Here is a 22,155-nt window from a genome sequence, read left to right as displayed (position 1 = left end):
AGGACAATACATGGAGACTGGTTAAGGAAAAAAGAAGCACACCTAGATCCTTGGATGAAGAAAATTAAACCCTTGTTTCAAAGGAAAAAAGTACTTAGTCTATTCCAGACTTTACAGCACTTCACGGGGACACTTACCGTCTCCCTGTATTCTTTTGTAGACTTTTGAGGAATGAATACATCAGTGAGTCAGGAGGGCAGAGAACCCACTCATGGTATATCCCTGAAGGGATACTATCTGTGTGTTTCAGAGCCCGAACATCCTTTCTAATTGTGTACAGTGCTGCTGTCTCCTCTGAAGACAAGGAAGCTGGACGTTCTGGATACACCCCACTAGCAATGAGTCTTATAATTGGAAAAGAGGGAAGAGGGCTGCCCAAATATTTGTGTTTATATTATAATGCCAAACTCTGCACTGCCTGAGCCTATGAAAATGCTGAGCATTACTATTTCCAGTTGCCCACATTACATCAGCTTTTCAAAGGCTGATTGTTGCTCTCTGAACATCACCTGCACTTGGTGATGTTACGACACATAGGTGCATTCAAGAGACTTCATGCCTCGGTCTCCAGCATCTGATTACATGGGGAAAAGCAAGTGCCTACAAGAATTACGCCTTTCATTCTCACTAAAGTCCAAAGGTTTCTTGGGTCTGGGCATCATTCTAACTTCTCCAACCAGCACACAGGGAATATATATCTCACAGAAGGCACTGTAGGTAGGTATGTCAATGTGTGCTCCAGCTGAAGAACTAAGGTTTCTGTTAATAAGCACCCCCAGGACAGCAGTGAATTTCAGACTCTCTGATGAAAGGGTAATTATCTGATGAAGAAATGAAATGGACATAACATTTCAACTTACTACAGGAAGAAATGGTGGGTGGTTAGGGATAGATATTGAAAAGTGGTCATGCCAATTTTTCTCCTTTTCTTTGAAATTTAAATGCCCTGGTCCATTACCTTTAAAGTTATCTGTGTGCATAAACTAAGCCACTGACTTGAACTGGTCTTTAACATACTTATTAAAGTACAATCGATTTTTCAGTAGTTGGAAAGAATTACAGTGCCTCTAACACTTTGTCAATGGAAAGAGTCAAGAGCAAACAGTGTGGCCTTGGAGTTATGCCTGAGTTTGAATCTTAGCTTGGCCACTTAATGGTTTGTTTGTTTGTTTTTTACACTGGACAAATTATTTAACCTTTCAGAGACTCAATTTTCCTCAAATAAAATAAGGATAATATAAGACTGTTATAAAATTTAAATGAGATAAGTAATATGAAATTCCTGACACAAATTAGGCACATAATAAATATCTCCATCCCTTATTGTCTATGAGGTCCACCATAGTCTTAAAGACCAAATCCAGAGTCCTGGTGGGTACTTCACTCAAGACCAAGAGAGTATCCCAGTTAAAGCTGCCCCAGTAATATCTAAGAGGATGAAAAACCCCAGTCCTATGCTGAATGGGAAAAAGTTTCAAAGTTACATTTTAGGAATATGGATGAGACTTTTCTCTGTGGAGGGGAGGACAGCCATAATAGATCTTTTTAGCCATGAAAGCTTATGAAGTCCCTTTCAGACATTAGCTCTGGAAAACCCTCCCTCTCAACCCTGCCCGTGTCTCCCTATGGAATCCTATGATTTTCCTTTTGGAGGAATGGGTCTTTTTTTGCGGTAGCATCATCACCCTCTTTTGACATAGTCTCCATGGGCCTTTAGGATAACAGTTGGGAATGAATTCAGCTCAAAGCAGCCTACAGTATGTTACTGGCTGGGGGGAAGTTTTATGGGAGAAAATAAGACCTCCTCTTCCTTTTAAACTACTATTTGACCCCCGCAGAATTGGAATAAACTTTTACCTTCCCAAGAGATGAGGGATATTGAAGTGAATGAGTGGAATAAAACTGTGTTTCCGGATTTATTAAGACTACTGACTCATCAAGATAATTTGGCTCTGCAGTCAAATCTGCTCAAGGGAACGTCACCTGTCTCCCTACCAAGATGAGTCCCAGGGTTTGTCTATAAAACACAGCCCAGTCTGACTCAGACCTTTTCAAGCTCAGTACTATGTAGAGAAGAACTGGGGAGAAGCTAAAGAATAGTAGCATTTTTATGTCTTTGGAGTCTGTCCCCAAAGACAAATATTTGTGTTCATATTATAATGCCAAACTCTGCAGTGCCTGGGCCTGTGGAAATGCTAAGCATTACTGTTTCCAGTTGCCCACATTACTCATCAGAAGAAACAAAATCCCGCAGTAATATATCCTTGGGTTAATTTTAAGATGTGCAGCATATGATTAGGTGGTGTTTTTTAATCTTATAATGCTGGATTTGGAATAGCCTTTCTGAGCTTCCTGAGCCCTTGAGGTGGGCCTGAACCTCTAAATCAGGGGACATTTCTTCTTCAAATTGGCAGAGACAGCTACCACTGGCCTCTCTCAGTGAACAAATTACTCAGGATATCTGATATCTTAGAAACACTCTCTGAAGCAAGTTTTTCTTTTCATTCTACAGAATCCCATTTCTGTTAGTTATTCTAAAAGGGTCACACAAACTAAACATATTGGAAAGTATCTATTTTTGAGTACTATCTTTCATTAAAGAGAGTAGATTTTAAATCACTCTTTGGAATCAGGCTTCAATGTTATAATTTTCCATTTTGTTATTCTTTCCATATATTACAACAGGTATAATATTTCTACATTGTTCTGGCAAGCTTTTTTATTGCTATCCTAGTAATTAAGGTTTCTGGAGTTAAAAACAAAAACAATAACGATAGCATTTACTGTGGGTTACAATGTGTCAACCACTCTTCTAATCACTCTTACATGGATTAATTATTTCTCAACTCATAGCAACCCTGTAAGGTAGACATTATTGTTATTCCCAGTTGGCAAATGAGAAAACTTGAGTCCACAAGGTTAAGTTACTTGTCCAAGGTCACACAGTAAGTAACAGAACCAAGACTCAAACCCAGGCAGTATGGGTCTAGAAACTCCACTTAACCACTACTCTATACTGCCTCTTGAGTGGTACACAGGACACCATTCATGTGTTTCATCAAAATCATAGGAACAATACTGGTACCTTACAAATAATTCTCTTTATAGCATCACTGTGGATGACTATGCATATTTCACAGATGGGGAAGCTGAGCTCCAGTAAAATCATAGACCTAGGTTCATGTAGTAGGTGAAGAGTTGGAATTTGATCTCAGTTATGTGTGACTCCAAGATCTCTCTCACTCCTCTGTGCTACCTCATTACAGATCAATTGAAAAGATTTGCATATTTTTGAAATATGGGATATAGGACCCTTTCTAATCATTTGGAGCCTTGAGAGCTCTCACAGTGGCCAAAGATTGCTTTTTCTACATGGGAGCAGATTTACAAAACAGAGCAATCCCACAATTGCATCGTTTTCCAATTCCAAGCTCTTCACACTACTCAATTTAAAAATGAGATATACTTCATCAAATGACCTTTTAAAACATGAATATTATATTAAATGGGTCCTTTTATTCAAATAGCCTTCCCTTCACTTTACTCTAAGCTCTTCCTAAGTATATACTTCATATCTAGTAATTATCAACAGTTTCCCTATAGTTACTAGATAATATTAGTCTCAACTCTGTTCCTTATGTGTTTTAAAAATAGGACCAGCCTGTGATTTCAGTTTGTTTATAAATAATCTTAATGAATATCCCAAAGGAAACTTCTACTTGGAACCCAGTCTCGTAAAACAAGGGAGGGAAGTGGCAGTGTCATTCCCCCACAAGGGCATAATGACTGGTCCTAGCTGTTGTTTTCAATGAAGAGAGCAAGCCAGATGGGAGAAATTCTTCTAGCCACCGTTCCTCTGGAAGGCACTTGGCAACTTTGGCATATTACAGGCTAAATAAAGTTCAGAACTCAGCTCCTGGTGGTATCAAAGCACTACTATAATTGAAGAGCAACCCCCCATGAAAGCTGGTTTTTGTCTTTACTGGCTGAAGCTAGCCAACAGAAAACTCTGAGAGGATGAGGCAAGAGGATGCTGGAATCACAATTCGACACTAGCAGTTTTGTCCCAGATTATATGATTCTCAAAAGGTAAAGGACCTTATAATTTCTATTTTTATCCAACAAGGATCTGAATACTTTTAAAGGTAATTGTCCAATGTAGCATTTCAATTATTTCCTGGTATTCCCAAATTTACAGAAATCTGTTTGAATTTGCTCAAATGACTACAGTGATATTTTCCAGAAGTTAAACTAATGAAAAAAAGACATTTTGTGCAGGAAAGACTGTTTTTAATGGCAAGATAAATCTTAAGAGTGAGACAATTATAGCAAGCATTGCTGAGTTTTCATATCATAGATTTTTTTTCATAACAGACTTGAACAGAAGGAAGAATATCTAAACTCACACAATGAGCTAGTAGGACTCGTTCTACTCAAATGGAGAAATTTGAAAGGTGTCAAGCCTACTCATGCTTCAACTTTGGCTCAGTTTTGTTTGGTTTTTAAATCATTTTGATTATAGGTGCTACAATAAAGAACATGTTCCTCTTTCTCAGTTGTGAAGCAAGGTACTAAAGTTACAAAAACAGAGTCTAAGGCCACCCCAGACTAATTTCCCAATATGCATTGAGTATATTGTATGGGGTGGCACTCCTGCCATGCATGTGGTCCAAGATCAACACTCCTGTTCAACTTGATTGACAAACCACATCTTCCTCATCCAACCCTTATCAATCCACATTTTCCAGCCTTACTACACTCTAGCCATTCTGCAAATTAGCATACTTCTTTTGTTCTCTCTCTCTCCTTCTCTCTCTTTCTCACACACACACACACACACACACACACACACACACACACACACACAGAGAGAGAGAGAGAGAGAGAGAGAGAGAGACAAACACACACACACACTTATCTAGTCAGGCTTTCATCCTCCAAGTCTCAATTTGTCTCATGCTCCTAGACAGACCTGGAGACTGCCTCTACCTCTAGAAGGTAATGACTGCACACCTGAGAGTAGAGTATCTCATTGCTGTTTGTGGAAATGTGGGAGAGAATATAATATGGCTTTGTCAATTACCAAAAAATAATATAGAATATACTAGAATATATATTATTTATTGGCCAATTTTTATATTATAAATAATACTAGAATAGCAGTAACCACTGAAAACATTAAATAGTTTTCATCTGAGATTAGATATATTACATAGCAAAGAAAGATATACAAATAACTCACATACCCATCAGGAGGGGATTTTTTAAAAATACCTTTTTATATTATATGAAACTGAATTAAAATTCAGTTTACTATTAATAGTTTATTAGACAACAAAGTGTTTTTGATATGACTAGTAGAAAAAACAAGCTACAAAGCTTACAATATCCCAGTTTGGATAAAAAGATGTGTGTGTGTGTGTGTGTGTGTGTGTGTGTGTGTGTGTGTGTGTGTGTGTTTGGAAGCATTTTATGGCGTTATAGTTTTCTTTTTTATGCTTTTCTATATAAATGTAAATATTTATAATGAACATGTATTCTGTAATCAAGAGACAAGATGTCTTTTTATCTTTCAGTACCTAATTTCTGCCCCTTTTTTGGTCTCTTCCTAATAGAAGTATATACCTGGTAGGGAGATGGGTTAAATGGTTTTGATTATTAACTTTTAGAATTTCCATACTATGATGATATGAGATAGAAAAGCAGAGAGGTGGTTTCCTCACTATTTTAAGTTAAATCAGTAAATGATAAGCCATCTTATAAAAGAAATGCAAAAAAAATTTTAAATCACCAATGCAAAGTATAACTGACAATGTGTGTTCCTGGTTATCGGAAATAATTGAGTTCTTTAAAATAAATAAGCAACTTGCACTGCACGATTAATGGCTAGATGGTCTTCCCACTCTTTGCTTTGATAGGCTGTGTCCAATGCTAGAATAGCCTTACCTATCTGAGGAAATGGAAGACAGAAATGCTTTTGGGCACCTATGACTAAACAGACATGCACACACCCTATCTCAGAAGACCTCTACCAGCCAAAGCAGACTGTCTGTTACGTGAGACACTAGGCCAGAATCTGAGCACACATTGAGCCGGTTGATTCTTGTAGTTTTCATTCTCAGCAACTTGAACATCTCCCCTTAGACTCATCTCATTTCCAGCATGGTGTCTGCCTACTCACCGGCTTAAGAAATCATTTCTCTTCATGAACCGCCTGGGCAACTTGGCGAGACCTCATCTCTACAGTAAATCAAACAATCAGCTGGGCGTGGTAGCGCATGCCTGTAATTCCAGCTACTCGGAAGGCTGAGGCGGAAGGATCACGGGAGCCCAGCAGGTCGAGGCTGTGGTGGCCGGGAGCGGCCACTGCACTCCAGTCTGGGCGACAGAGTGAGACTAACTCAAAAAAAAAAAAAAATCATTTCTTGTTGCTCACATGAAAAACAAAGTTGCATTTCAAATGCCGTCGTGCATCTGGGCCTCCTGTGTACCCATCACACCCCCTACCTGCTTCCTCTTGTGGCCTCTGAGTCTTTCCTCCAACCTGGCAGGTGCCCCGAGAGCTCCACAGTCTTCTTCCTGTTCTTTCTTCACCAGGCCGGATACCCAGGGCTGTGGCCTCCATCAACCAGCACCTCCTAAGATCAGATGACGTGGTGAGCTGCTGTCTGGACCTTGGAGTGCCCAGCATCTCTTTCCGCATCAATGGGCAGCCTGTGCAGGGGATGTTTGAGAACTTCAACACTGATGGGCTCTTCTTCCCTGTGATGAGCTTTTCAGCAGGTGTCAAGTAAGTTATGCCTATGATTTCATAGCAAATAATTGTTGTCCCCCATTTAAGCTGAGGAACTAGCGGTCTCATTCAGGGCTTTGGCACCATGAGCTAAAATCCTCTAAGAGAGTGGCAATGCATGGGCAAGAGCCAACCAGAGTCATTCTCTCCATCTCTACTGGTTGAACCCCCTGCCAGGGGTTGCATTATGCGCTCTGTCAAGTAATGGGATTAATAAGATAAATCTTATGTAGAAAATTACTTTAATAATTATAAAAGAATTGCTTGCTTGTTCTAAAAAACTTGAAAGACATAATTATATAATAAAAAATCACATATGATTCTAATGTTTAGCTATAATCTCTATAAATATTTTGGTTTATTTTTCTTCATCTTTTTTTCTACAAATATATGTATTTTTTAATTGGCATCCCACTGAGTACTGTGAAGTTTGATTATTTTTCATTCAACAATAAGTAATGAGCCTTTTCCTGAATCATTAAGTGTCCTCAAATGATTTTTATGGTCATATAATATCCCTTTATTTGACTGTCTCATAATATAACCATTATTTTGTTGTTAGACTTTCATGCTGATTCCATTTTTATTATTCTAAATAAAATTATTATGTCCATCCTTGAGCATAACTCTTTTTGTATGTTTCTGTTTTATTCCTCCTAGAAGTAGGTCAAAATGTATGAACCTGTTAAAGTCTAAATTTATAATTATGTGGCCAAATAGACTTTCAGGAAGATGTATGAACAGTTCAGGATTCTTTCTCAACAGTTTCAAAATCTAAGAAGCTCTGAAAACCATTAATTTGTTCATAACTCATTCTGCAGCAAAATCTAACCTTAACTCTTTTGTGGCAAAACTGTCTTCAACAGAAATAAGTCTGTTTTGAGTCTTTAATTTATCCTACTCTTGTGAGTATTTATATGTGTAGCTACAAAAATATTAATATGTTTGATGATGGTGTACTACCCCTTATCAGGCTGGAGGTTCTGCTTAATATACGCTACATGTACCTTCTTTCTTTTTCAACCTTTAAGGAATTACAAAGTCTGAAGCAGGTCTCTAAAGATTTCAGATAAAGGAACTGAGCCTGTAGTATCAATTAAAGCAACACATGGGAATGACCAACTGATTGAATCCCCATTAACTTGTACTATTATTGGTTATTTTTAGTCCTTGCCAATTTGAGAAAACTGTTCTTAGAGTTTTAATTTTTTATTTCTTTGACAGCCAGTGTGGTAAAGCATATTCATGCTTATTATTCTCACATTATTTTTCAACCCAATATTTTTCCTGATCTTGTGTTCTCAACATTTCTGAAATTAGTTTTTTGGACAATATTTTATGTATTGAGGCTGTTAAACTATTTTCTTATTGGTTTCAAATATCTCTCCCAGTTGTGATTTACCTTTTCATACTTAGCTTTTCTATTTTTTTATTTCTTCTAAAAAAAATTATTTTAAATATGTGGGGTACAATTCAGGATTAGGTATACAAATGTCATTATGCAGGTATACCTGTTAATGGGGTGTGCCCCCCTCCCCTGGCAGTTTCCCACTACTGCCAATCCTACCCCCGCCCTCCCCTGGCAGTTTCCCGCTAAGCCAATCCATTTCTTATGGAATTATGATAGTTCAAGATCCGCTTATGATATAGTTCAAGATCCGCTTAAGAGTGAGAGCATGTGTTACTTGATTCTTTCTTTCTGTGATAAACCACTCAGAATTATAGACTCTAAGTTCATACAAGTTGCTGTGAAGTTCATAATTTTGTCCTTATTTATAACTACATAATATTCCATCATGTATATGTACCACATTTTTTTTAATGCAGTCCTCTTTTGATGGGCAGCACAGCTGGTTCCAAGTTTTTGCTATTGTGAATAATGCTGCGATAAACATGCATGTGCAGGTATCTTTTTCATAGAGTAATTTGAGTTCCTCCAGGTATATTTCCGGTGGGAGGATTGCAGAGTCATATGGGAGGCCTATTTTTAGATCTTTCAGGAATCGCCCACTGTTTTCCACAGAGGTTGTACTAGTTTACACTCCCACTAACAGTACAGAAGTTTTCTCTTTTCGCCACATACTCTCCAGCATCTGTTGTTTTTTGAGTTATTGGTGATGGCCATCCTGACTGGAGTTAGGTGGTATCTGTGTGACTTTAATTTTCATTTCTTTGATGACTACCGAGGCTGAGCATTTTTTTAATGTATCTGTTGGCTGATCGTATGTCTTCTTTTGAAAAGTGTCTATTCATGTTTTGCCCACTTTGTAATGGGACTGTTTTTGTTTTGTTTTTTTTTCCTTTCCTTTTCAGCACATTTGAGTTCCTTGTAGATCCTACACGTTAGACCTTTGTCAGATATACAGTTGACAAATATTTTTTTTCCATTCTGTGGGCTGATTCCCTGCTCAATTATTTCTTTGACTTTGCAGAAGCTTGTCAGTTTGATGAGATCCCACTTGTCTATCTTATCTCTTATGGCATGGGCACCTGGGGTTTTCATCAGGAATTGATTGCCAGTTCCAATTTCCAAAAGGGTGTCTCCTACGTTTTCTAAGGTTCTTATAGTTTGAGGTTTTACATTTAGGTCTTTGATCCATTTATAGTTGATTTTTTTTGTGTGGTGATAGGTAGGGGTCTTATTTTATTCTTCTACATGTGGTCAACCAGTTTTCCCAGGACACTATACTAAATAGGTTCTCCTATCCCCAGTGGTTGGTGGTGGAGGTTTTGTCAAATGTAAATTGGTTGAGAAATTGAGGTTTTGCTTCCGGAATCTCTATCCTGTTCCATTGGTCTATATGCCTGTTCTTGTACCAATACCAGGCTGTTTTTATTATTGTAGCTTTGTAATAAAGCTTAAAGTCTGGGAGTGTGATATCTCCCACTTTGTTGTTTTGGGGAGGATTGTTTTGGTATTTGTGGTTGTTTATGTTTCCATATGAATCCTGTATTGTCATTTCCAGGTCTCAGAAGAATGCTGCTGTTAATTTAGTGGGTATTGCATTAAATCTGTAGATTGCCTTAGATAGGATGGACATCTTAACAATGTTGATTCTTCCAATCCATAGCATGGAATATTTTTCCATTTGTTTGTGTCATCTTTTGATTTCTTTGAGCACTGTTTTGTAGTTTTCATTGTAAAGGCCTTTCCTTTCTCTGGTTAGGAAGATGACAAGGTATTTCTTTTTTTGTGTGTAGCTATTGTGAATGGGATTGTGCTTTTTATTTGGATTTCTGTTTGTTTATTGTTAGTATATGAAATGTGACTGACTTTTACACATTTTATACCCTGAGACTTCTCCAAAGTCCTTTATCAGAGCAAGGAGGTCTTTGACAGATTCTCTTGCGTTTTCGAAGTATCATATCATCTGCAAAGAGGGATAATTTAAGTTCCCCCTTTCCTTTTTGGATATCCAATTTCCTTCTCTTGTCTGAGTGCTCTAGCTAGGATTTCCAATACTACGTTGAACAGGAGGGGTGAGAGTGACATCCTTGTCTTGTTCCAGTTTTCAGGGGAAATGTTTCCAATTTCTGTCTGTTTTATCAGTATGCTGGCTGTGGGTTTCTCGTAGATGACTCTTACTATTTTGAAGTGTTCCATCTATGTCTAGATGTTCGATGGTTTTTATCAAGAAGGGGTACTGTATTTTATTAAAAGCTTTTTCAACATCTAGTGATATAATCATGTGGGGTTTTTTGTCTTTACATCTGTTGATGTATTTAATTATGTTTATGATCTTGAAGAGGTTGAACCAGCCTTTCATTCCGGGGATGAAGCCTACTTGGTCATGGTGGATGATTTTGAGATGTGTTGTTGGATCTGGTTGGCTAGAATCTTGTTGAGAATTTTAGCATCTATGTTCATCAAGGATATTGGCCTGTAATTTTCTTTCTTTGTTGGATCTTTATCCGGTTTGGGTATCAATGTGATGTTAACTTCACATTTGGGGAGAGTTTCATCTCTCTCAATAGCCTGGAATACTTTCAGTAGGATTGGTATCAGCTCCTCCTTGTATGTTTTGCAGAATTTTTCTGGAAAGCCACCTGGTCTAGGATTTTCTTTTGTTGTTTTTGTTTGTTTGGTTTTTGTTTTTTTTAGGGAGGGGGTAGATAGTTTTCTTATGACACAATCAATTTCCTGGGTTGTTATTGGTTTATTTAGGGTCTCAATTTCTTCTTGTTTTAACCTGGGGGGGTTGTGTGATATCAGAAAGTCCTCCATTTCATTTGGATTTTCAAGTTTGTTACCATACAGGTGTACTTAGTAATCTCTGATAATCTTTTGTATTTCTTCAGGGTCAACTGTGACTTCATGTTTTGCATTTCTGATTGTATTTATTTTGGGCTTTTTTCTTGGTCAGTCTAGCTAGGGGTCCATCAATCTTGTTTATCCTTTCAAAGAACCAACGTTTGGCTTCATTGATTTTTTTTATTATTTTTTTGTCTTCTATGTCCCAAATTTGGGCTTTTATTTGGTGATCTGGAGTCTTCTGCTAAAGTTAGGATTTTGGTGGTCTTGCTTTTCCAGCTTCCTTAGGTGATTTGTTGGGCTGTTAACCTGTGATCTTTCCATTTTCTTCATGTATGTTCATAGAGATATTAATTCCCTATTAGTACTGTTTTCATGGCTTCCCTGAGGTTTTGGTATGATGTTTCTTCTTTTTTATTTGTTTCCAGGTATCTTTTAATCTATGTCTTTCCATGTTGACCCAGGAGTTGTTTAGCATCATGCTCTTTAGTGTCCATGTCTTTATGGATTTTGGCGGAACTTTGTTGGTGTTGATATTTATTGTTATTTCACTGTGGTCTGAGAAAGTGCACGACAGTATTTTATCTTATGGAATTTGTTTATGGTTAATTTATGGCCAAGGATGTGGTCAATCTTAGGGTACATTCCATGTGGTGATGAGTAGAATGTGTATTCTGTGGTTGTTGGGTGGAGTGTTCTGTAGGTATCTGTTAAGTCAATTTGGTCAAGTGTCACGTTGAGGTTCTGGATCTCCTTGTTGATTCTTTGTCTTGGTAATCTGTCTAGAGTTGTGAATGGGGTATTTAAATCCCCAGCTTATAGTGTTACAGTCAATATCTTTTTTAAGCTTACATAGAAGCTGCTTTATGAAAGTTGGTACTTCTGTGTTGGGTGTACATGTGTTTAGGATGGATATTTCTTATTGATGGATTGAGTCTTTTATCAGTATGGATTGAGTCTTTTATCATTATGTAGTGACCTTCTGTATCTTTTTAAATTTTTGATAGCTTAAAGGGTATTTTGTCTGATATTAAGATCACACTCCTGTTTGCTTTCTTTTGTGTTTCGTTCACCTGAAATTTTGTTTCCCATCCTTACTTTGAGTCAGTGAGTGTCCTTTCTAGTGAGATGAGTCACTTGGAGGCAATATATTGTTGCATCATGATATTTTATCCAATTTGTCATTTTATATCTTTTCAGTGGTGCATTTAGCCCATTCACATCAGGCTAATTATTGTGATGTGAGAGTTTATCCCTGTCATGAGGTTCTTATAGAGTTTGTTGTTGTTGTTGTTGCTGCTGTTTGTTTATTTGTTGTCTATCTTTTGATTTTTGAATTGATTCATATGTGTTTTCAGTCTTTTTCCTGCATTCTTGTGAAGTGCATTGTTGTTTCTGTTTTCCTTTCTTCTGTGTTTAATGCTTTCTTACGTGTTTCTTGTAGAGCTGGTCTGGAGGCAGCATAAACTCTTAGGGATTGAATGTCTGGGAAGGATTTTAATTCTCCATCACTGATGAAGCTTAGCTTAACTGAGTGGGTAATTCTTGGTTGAAATAGTTTATCTTTAAGAACCTTGAAGATTGGGCTCCAAGCTCTCCTAGCCTGAAATATTTCTGTAGAAAAGTCTGCTGCTCTTCTAAATGGTCTTCTCCTGTAGGTAGTCTGACACTTCTTTCTTGCTGCCTTTAGGATTTTTTCTTTTATTTCTGCTTTGTGTAAGTGAATCACTATGTGTCTAGGTATTGGTCTTCTCATTTGTTGTCTTGCAGGGGTTCTCTGAATCTCTTGTTTTTGAATGGTCATGTTACTGATGAGATGAGGGAAGTTTTCTTGGATAATTTCATGGAATGTTTGTTCCAGGCTGGTCTCTATCTATCTGCCTCAGGGATTCCAATTAATCTTAGGTTCAGTCTCTTGAAATAATTGCTCATCTCTTCGAGCTTTTGTTCTGTCTTTTAAAGCTTCTTTTTCTATGTTTTTTAATAGCTTGGGTTGTTCCATATTTTGGTTCTCAGACTCTGAGTTTCTTTCTTCTGCTTGGTTGTTTCTGCTTTCCATGCTTAGCAGTTTGTTATTGATTTCATTCACTGTATTCTTTATTGCAGTTATCTCAGTTATCAACTCCTTCATTCTTTCTTCTTATCTCTCCTCATTTCTATTTATTCTTTCTATTAATAGCTTGATATCTGGGTTTGTGGTTTAAGACCAATCATTATGGGGGCTTGTCATTGTTTGAGTTCCAAATTCTGTATTCTCAGTGGCTTACTTCCCAGGGACTGTGTGAGACTCAATTCTTCCTTTGGTTTTTCTTCATTTGTGCAGGTTTTCCTTCCCCCTTTTAACCTCTTCTTTATTTCTGTTGTTCAGTGATGAGGGGATAGCTTATTTCTGTTTGCTCAATCTCATATTCTTTCTTGTGTATATCCTCTGGTTTTGTTCACTTCTGAAGCTGGACTGAGGGTAGGGACCTGTGCTTTTTGCAGTTTTGAGATTTAAATAAGGGGGTAGCTGTGATTCAGAAGCTATCTACAGATCCCAGTATCCACTGACAGGTATATGGGCCCCCTGGAACCCACTTTTTACTGCCTTAGAATCTGTCCATGCAGTGTGGTTTTCTGTTTGCCCCCTGAAAGCAAAATGAGATAAGAAAAAAAGAAAAGAATAGAAAAAGGAAGGAGGAAGATGAAAGGAAGGTGGCGAGAGAAAGAAGAAGAGGGAAAACAGACAGGCATACCAACTAATGAATAAACAGAGAAACAAAGATAGAAAAAACAAAACAAAAAAAGAACATACAGACAATTATACAAACAAACAAAAAACCCCATTCGTGTACTCTCCCTCAAAAATACCCATACACAAAAAGAAAAGCTAAAAAAAATTAAAATAACAGACACAAAGCAAATACAAAAATGTAAACAAAACAGAAAGGAAGAGAGAATTTTTAAAAAACTAAAACAGAAAAAGAAGAAAAAAACTCATTCTGTGGCCACTTCTGTAACTCCAGGTTTCTTTTGGCTGCCACCTTCATCTTAAGGAGCAGCTCTGGTCTCCAGTCCCTCCCTTCTGCTCTCAGTGCAGACTGATAGGATTGCTCTCAGCATGGGTCAGTTGCCCCATGAACTACTGTGGGAGGAGGATGGATCAGATCTGGACTCACCCTACTCGCTGCTGCTGCTGCTGTCAAATCTCCCACTCAGATCTGATGTGTCATTGCCTGTTCCAGCATTGGGAAGGAGCATCTGTCTCTCCAAGTCCCATGAGAGGATAGCCTCTGGGTCCCAAGATGGAGGCTGGGCAGAGCTGGGTGGAGCAATGCAGATCTCTCCCCATCCTGGGACTGAGAAGATGGTGCCCATTGGCATCTCATCACTGGCACTGGGGCTTTATTCCAGATTTCCACAATCTGTCTTCTCCACAGTTCCTCCTGCTTGTGCCTGGTCTGCTGCTGTAGGTGATGGTATGGGCCAGGTGCCAGGTGGTGAGGAGTGGCTGTTCTCTGCTGCCTCCTCTCAAGAGAGCCCCAAGAATGGCAGGTGATCCTGTGTGCCCAGGTCTCCAATCTCAGGGTGGTGAGTGGGTTGCAGTCACCTCTGGAGGAGAGCCCCAAGTGCATGAGCGTGAGTCTCCCCTCAGATGAACTTTCACTCACCCACTAGCACACACCCACTCATACAGAGAGCCTTTATAGACACTTGCTTTTGAAAAGACTCTCACATTCCTACCTGCTCCATCACCATCTTGCATGGATGCCCAGCTTTTTTATATATACTTAGTTGTTTTTTGCTTTTCCCTTTCACAAAAGTAATGTAAGTTAGAATACTAAGAACCCATAAAATTGCTAAATTTGGCTTGTACTACGCATGCTGTTTTTCTATATACTATTGCTATTGTGTTCATTGCTGTAACCCTCTTTCCTTGTACCAGTTGAATGCTATTTTTAATTATTTTAGCCTTATTACACAATTTAATGTAGGCACAGTAAGACCCCACAATAACCCTTCTTTCCCAAAATGTTCTTAGCCATTCTCCATACCAAGAGCAAGAGACTGGAGTCAGCATAGTTAGATTCACACTAGTGTTCATGGAAGCTTCTGGAAAGAGATATGGAAGGAGGAGCATTGTGGAGAGTAAGAGTTTGATCTGGGACCACAAAGAGACCGTCTCAGAGTCACAGGTCCAAGAGATGTGATTTTCAGAGTGAAACCACTGTAGTAGGCATGTGAATTGATAAACCAAGACATATTTATATATTTTCCAAAGGAGGATAAAGATTTGGTCTGTTTCAATTAAATAAACTGTTTAAGAATAAAGAATTATTTTTTGGAGATAATACTTAACCTTTGAAATTTGAGACAAATGTGTGTGTATATATGTACATACATATATAGACAGATGTTTATGCGTGTGCATATATACAAACATACTCATGTGAATGAATATATTTTGCAATTAAGTATTGATATTGTTTGAGATTCTTTTAATAATGGAGAACCACTGTAGTAAAGCTTTACTAGGCTTGAAGATCTACTCATCACAGATTCAAGTCAGGGAATTTTGCATCCAATGCTGTATTCTAAAGAGCCGAGAAGTCTTTGCCTATGTTTCTGTCTTTGCCTATGTGCTGAAGATATTTCTTTCCAATTTTCTCTTTTTAAGTTGGTCTCACATATTGATACCCATGAGGAGCATGTAGAAAAGAAGGAGAGTTACTGAAAAACAGAGACACTGTAAGCACAGAGAAAATTGACTAGAGCAAAGGCCCTCTGAGAAAGAGAGAAGACCTTCTTACACTGAGAGAACCCAGTGTAAGCCCCATTGTACATCTTCCAGGTTCTGTTCCCCAGGACTAAAGAGAATGAGAAGAAATATAAATACAATGTAACAGCACTGGGGTCATCTACCCTTTGACTCAGTGCCTTCTCTGGAGAAACAAGGTTACTGTGAGCAGTCATTTTCCAGAACTGCATTTGCCTGCATTGTGGATAGCCTCATCGTTCATCATTAGTGCCCTTTGCATTTTTATTTGCTTGACCACATCTCACTCACTGGTTTTTACTTATTTTCAAAGACAGTACACCTACTTCCCAAGCATCTCATCTGAGAAAACTGCTTAGGTGAATTCAGACCTTTGAGAAGGGATCTTCTCCAGTCTGCTGGCTAATGGACTTTACTGTATATTTTGTGTTTAGAGAACAGTACATCTGCTCTTGCATGTTGCATAATAATTCCTAATCATTAGCTCATCCTTCCAGTCTCCCTCAGAGCAATACGATAAGATTTTTATATTGTGGGGGTAGGTAGAGGGAGGAATTTTATTTATTTATTTTTTTTTGAATCCTCTCTTCACAAAGAACTGTAGCTAGCAGGTGAGGAAACTGAAAGGTATCCACATGTAGAGGACAATTTTAGCATCTGGTATCAGCAAATCATGCCGCCTTCTGAGTGCACAAATAAAAGAGAAGCAAAGTTTCAAGATTAAAAAAAAATGAGATGACTAGCCATTTATAAGACACAACTGCTGAGCAAATTTAAGAAACTGAAGAGTCCAGATGTGTTGACTTGAAGTATCAACAGCTTAGATTGGAAAGCTTTTTGCTTATGGCAGCTGAACAGGTGGGAGGCTAAAGATCAGTGCCTTGGGGCTGGAAATCAGTCAAGCCTCCTGTTTCTCAGGAAACTATCAGCTCTGGTTTTGGGTCTCACAACATGTGATTTGAAGAGAGGTAGAATCACAGAGCCTGCGTAGTTGGAAAATATGTTTTACTGAAATGCATCTTGTCCATCGCATGATGTCCTTGATCAGGGTCAGCGCTAGACCTGTGTTGGGGTGTATAAGCCAACTGCTTTATTTTCATTTATTAGCAAGTGAGATAGATATACCAATGTTTACATCAACTGGTAAACTATGATTTGGTGCTGACACCCAGCAGTTCTTCTCTGTTCTACTTTAGTTCAGTTGAGCAAAGAGCTAGAAAGATAAACCAGAATATTAATACCAAGTTAATTCAAGGATCATATCAAAAAGAAATGTGCTTTATAGTAAATTGCAAATAAATTGTTTCACCCAATAGCATAGAACACTTGCCTGGTTTTATAGTCTCTCTCCCAGCAAGATGCAAGGTGTTATGCCCATCTAGAGAAAGGTTCTTCTTCTCCCATCATAGAAGCATTCAGGATTATTTCTCGTACTTTATTTGAAACTTCTATGAGTCTTCTAAATTAAATTTCTCTTTTATAGTCATATTTCCTCCTATTTAATGGTTTTTACTGAGGTCCTAGTCTTAATTTTTTTAGTAATTATTTTATACTTACAAACTGTGTTGATGATAATACCTGATTAGTATGTCCCTGCTAGCAGTCGTTGAAAAGAAAAGTCACATGAAGAGCAAAAATCATTTAGATTTATCCACAGTGAAGTCAAAGGCAGCATGAGTAATTACTGACAAAACCCACGAATCAATATATCATACTCTCTTCTCTATTATGAACGTGTCTCCATAGTTTTCTTCTCAATATGGCATATTTATATGGACAGTAGCGGTAGTGCTATAGGCCCTCAGTGTAACAGCCTTATTCATTATGGGACAGAATTTGGAATGAGGCATATGTACCTTGGAGCCCACCCAAAAGTTTTAGTTATTTAGATGCCAGGAAGTTCTTATTAAAAGGTAGTCGTACACACTCCTTGCCACATGGCATCATGGAACAAGTCACATATAGTTCATTAAACAGAAGTCACAGTATGAGAGGGACCCCCCCAAAAAAATCCAGGAATTTATTTACAAAAATTTTCATTTATTCTTACATGTTTACACTTCAGTCACCTTTAAAATACTCTGTTTGATGCAATGCATCTACATTTTTCCACTGCTCAAATAGTCTTGAGCTTGTCAATTTTGATGCTTTTTAATGATACTGCTGTTTTTTGTTTTACCTCTTTCACATCAGCAAAACATTTCCCTTTGAGAACTTTTTTCATCTGGGGAAACAACAACAACAAAATAGTCACTTGGGGCGAGATCAGGTGAATAGGGAGAGTGGGGCACAAGAGTCATGCCAACTTTGGTCAAAAACTGCTGAGCACTAAGCGCTGTATGGGCAGGTGTGCTTGTAAATCACCCATCATGAAATGGGCAAACATGTTGAAAGAGTCTCCAAAAATTTTTTTTTCACTGAAACTAAGTGTAACCTCTCACAACAATGCTAGCTGGTGCACTGATGTCCATGGGTTCATAGAACACTTACCTAGAGGGGAAGTCTGTTCTACAAGGGGCCCACACCCCCAAAAATAATTCTGTCCCCTCATATATAATGAAATTTGGATATTACTTTTTGTTTTGCAAGAAAATTAATGAGTTAGTAACTATAGTAGAATATATTTTATAGCTATAGTTAAACTCCTCATAAATCTATTTAATCATCTTACATAACTTTTTAAAATCAACTCTTTCCATTTATAAAAACAACCATATCTGACAATGTTTTGTATTTGTGGTTACTGTTTATTTTCTGTTGGTATCTGCCAGACTTGGCTAAAATTCAGGTAACCAACAGCTTAGCTATTTCCAGCTTGCTGTGGTCAATGCTGTGGAAATTATTGCTGAGATAAATATACTTCTGCGGAGAACATGATGAGCACTGGCTGGATTGCCCTGGGCTTTTATCAAACCCTGGCCAGAAAGAAATATGAATGTGGGAATGTCCATAATTCATATTGTTCTCCAGGCTTAGTGATACAGACTAAAGATGCAATCATGAATCGTGACTTACGAGTTGAATTCAGGTCAGCAGAAGCTTTCTAATTCTTCCTCCTCTTAACTACAGCTAATATCCTTTTCTTCTTTGGAAATTTATCCCAGCTCTCTAGAAGGAATATAATAGCAGATAAAATTAATAAGACATCTAGTAAGACTAAAGTGATTTTATACATTTGCTAGTAAGTGCTGAATAATAATATCATAGCCCAGTGAAAGGAAAACCAGTCACCCCTTTTGAGCAAGGCAAAGCTTTGTCATGAACGTGCTGTATTTTGCATTCATGGGTCAGTCTTTCAAATCTGGGCATTTATAATGAGTATCCCCATCTCTTCTTCAAATTAGCAAGCAAAAATGCACAAATCACAAAAGAGAAATTGAAAATGCTGACAGGCATTTTTCAGTAGTTCTCAACAAATAATTTTAAGGTTTAGTCATTATTTCCTGAAGGTCCTGTGTTTTCAAAATTAGTCAAGTAAATAAAAATTTCCTCTATACATCCCACAACTTCATTACTTCCAGATAGCTATTACTGAAACTATTGCTCATCTTTGAGGTGAAGGAATTTAAGGACACAGTCACTTACTGTAAATGCTTTAGGAAGAAAAATATCCTCTTTGAGAGCTCACAGAACATCTCAGTTATGGGAAGAACCCCAGAAGATGATACAAGTGTTTTAGTGGAAGAGATTAAATTGACTAATGACATTGATTTTTAAAATCCATTAATGCAGAGAAAAATCTGAGGATAAAGAAAAACTGATTTTAATGGACTCAATTTTTAAATTATCTTTTTTATTTTAAATTTAACATTTTGAGGATGCTGATAGATTCAGTAAAACTCAAGAAGCAGGGAAGAAAACACCCAGAAAAGAGAGAGTTACATTCCAATTGAACATTTTTTATTTGTGAATGAGGTAAAGGATTTAAAAGATAAATAAACATTAAGTGCCAGCTAAAATATTTATTGAGAGAAGTAGACTGGATAAGGAGAACTTTATTTTTTTCTCCTTCAACCCTTCTGTAAATCCATGCTCTTGACTTCTGGTTCTGGATAAATTCTTGGGAAGGTCATGTAGCCTTTACTGCTCATTTTAGGAACAAGAACAATTTTGTAAGTAACTTGAAAGTTCCACCTATTCATATAAAAATATATAAAATCCCAATTTGTAACCAGTTTAAGGTTTGAGCCCTCTCAAACCTGGGCCTGCAGTATGAAGTCAGCTGCAGGTTCCTTCTCCCCATTGGTCAGCCTCCCCACTGGTCAGCCTCCTCCCGGGTTAGCCAGTTCCTGATGCAGACCCCTCTGGAGTTGAACCACTAGAAGAGAAGACTGGAGGATGGGTACATCCTATGGAGTCTGTGCAGCACCAGGCCTTTGTGAAGTGTTGTACAATTGCTGCCTCTTTCTCTTCTGGATCTCTTTTGTAGTTTTCTTAGTGACCCTCAGGCTGCGAGCGTTCTTTTGACACAAACCTTACCACATCTGCTGGCTGCCTCCTTTGCTGATCCCAAACCTCCCTCCACATTCCCCTTCCCACTTCTGCTAGCCACTGGGTTTCTGATCTCTATTCAGTCATCTACCTTTCTGGGCAGAGTCCCTTTCAAGATGGCTGACAGTGGACTCATTTGAGGAGCTTATATCTGGCTTCCCAGGGAGCACAGTCCTTGATGTCACCCTGAGTAAAGAGCATCTCTTTTTCCATTGTGGCCCTTCTCGTGCTCTCTCTTCTGTCACCAAGCAAATGTATCTCTCACTAAACTCCAAGGGACACTTGTCAAGCTTCTGAGTAGTTCCTTGAAGCCCTCATCATTTGGTTTCAGATGGGAGGGAACACCCCTCCCTCTCTCCCTGACAGTTCTTTCCAGATGAATTATATCCCTTATCCTTCTAGAGGTGTGTGGTGGGCTGAGGCTGATAGAACCAATTTCACAGTTTTTTGGTATACCCTGCATTGTGAACCTAGCATTTCACTTTAGGATGTGAAAATATTTGTCGTCCTCTGAGTTATGGATTCACAGGTCTACATTTGGGAGCTCTGCCAAATCTCTGAGAAAAGAAGGGAGCCCACTTCAGTATACTCAAATAATTAAAGTGGGTTTCAGGTATTTATTTCCTTCTTTTGGTTGTTCCCTTCTAAACTAAATTTTATTCCTAGCTATTTCCATTAGCCTGGTCAATCTGCATCTCCAGGGCAAGTTCTGGGAGAGACTGCTAATAGTGGTGGCAGTTTGTTAGATCCCTTCCCACAGACTCTGGGCAGGCTGTTCAGGACCAGCAAGAAAGGAAGCCACAGATGGTGGGTGTGCCTGGGACCAACGCCTGTTCAATCCTACCTGCTGGAAGCACAAGGATTCTTATGTGGCGTGACTTCCAAAGTAATCTGGGACCTTTCCTTCTACCCACTGAGGCACAGCATGATGATGTTTAAAGCCCAGTTCTTCAGTAGCAGGAACCACTTTTCTGCCTGTGTTAATTTTTCATTTTACAGTCTTCATGACCATTAGGAGAGAGGAGATTAAGATTTATAACCAAATTATTGCCCTCCTTTTAATAACTGAATATAAAAACAGAAAGCATTGTTCACATTAAGTGCTCCCAGGAACTGCACCTTTCTTGATTTGTTATCTAGCCAGCAGGTTTTCAAACATAAAAGAAATTTTGAAACTGGCAAGAGAGCTCATAAATAATTAAATTCCTCTAGAAATCCTCATAAGAGACCATTTTACTTGTTCTTGGAATCCATATGCTAGTGAGTAACAGAATATACTTGCTGTACAAGCTACAAGGCACTCAGCTTCTCACAGGAAGGATGCTCAATGAGGAGAGAGAGGCAGAAAATTTCCCACACTAATTCTTTTCTCAAAAAGATCCAATTTTATCTTGTGACTTCAATATGTCAGTAACACAATCTGTTATGTTGCAATTGAATTGGGTAGTTCTCAACAAATAATTTTAAGGCTTAGTCATTATTTCCTGAAGGTTCACTAAATTAGTAATACTGCAAGCTAATGACTCAATTTCATTTTAATTTCATTGTTCAAATTCTCAATACACATAGATCATGCCCTATTACATAATGCTTAATGCAGGAACATCACACGAGACAATTGTGGTCCTAATTCTATATCATTATTGTTTAGTTACTAAAAGGGGGAGGTGGGAGGCTTCACATGATTTCTATAATTAATCTTAAAAAAGCATTTTATAAAATGCTGTTTGGATGAAGTATCTGTTCTTCTTGGGAAGGAAGAAAAAAAAAGCCTTAGCATCTCTCGGAGAGATTTTTCTTTTTCCAGTTTCCTAATTAGGACATTTCCATAATCACAATTATGCAGCCAATACTGAGACTCTG

General features: G+C 38.1%; 1 protein-coding gene across 1 annotated transcript in view; it reads left to right on the top strand.

The window, feature by feature from the left end:
* LOC103260368 (ryanodine receptor 3-like) overlaps positions 1-22,155 on the top strand; it is a gene marked incomplete at its 3' end in the record, with an annotated part of 179,316 nt that overhangs the window by 93,553 nt on the left and 63,608 nt on the right. The window contains exon 18 of the mRNA XM_021712324.1: positions 6,598-6,790. Coding sequence (XP_021567999.1) covers positions 6,598-6,790 — 193 coding nt within the window. The remainder of the gene's footprint in view (positions 1-6,597; positions 6,791-22,155) is intronic.

The sequence above is a fragment of the Carlito syrichta genome, unplaced genomic scaffold (genome assembly GCF_000164805.1).
Source record: "Carlito syrichta isolate Samal-C Ts95f unplaced genomic scaffold, Tarsius_syrichta-2.0.1 Scaffold303188, whole genome shotgun sequence".
In the NCBI taxonomy this organism is placed as follows: domain Eukaryota; kingdom Metazoa; phylum Chordata; class Mammalia; order Primates; family Tarsiidae; genus Carlito; species Carlito syrichta.
Note: the sequence above shows the minus strand (reverse complement) of the source record. Positions and strands in the feature narration are given on the sequence as shown.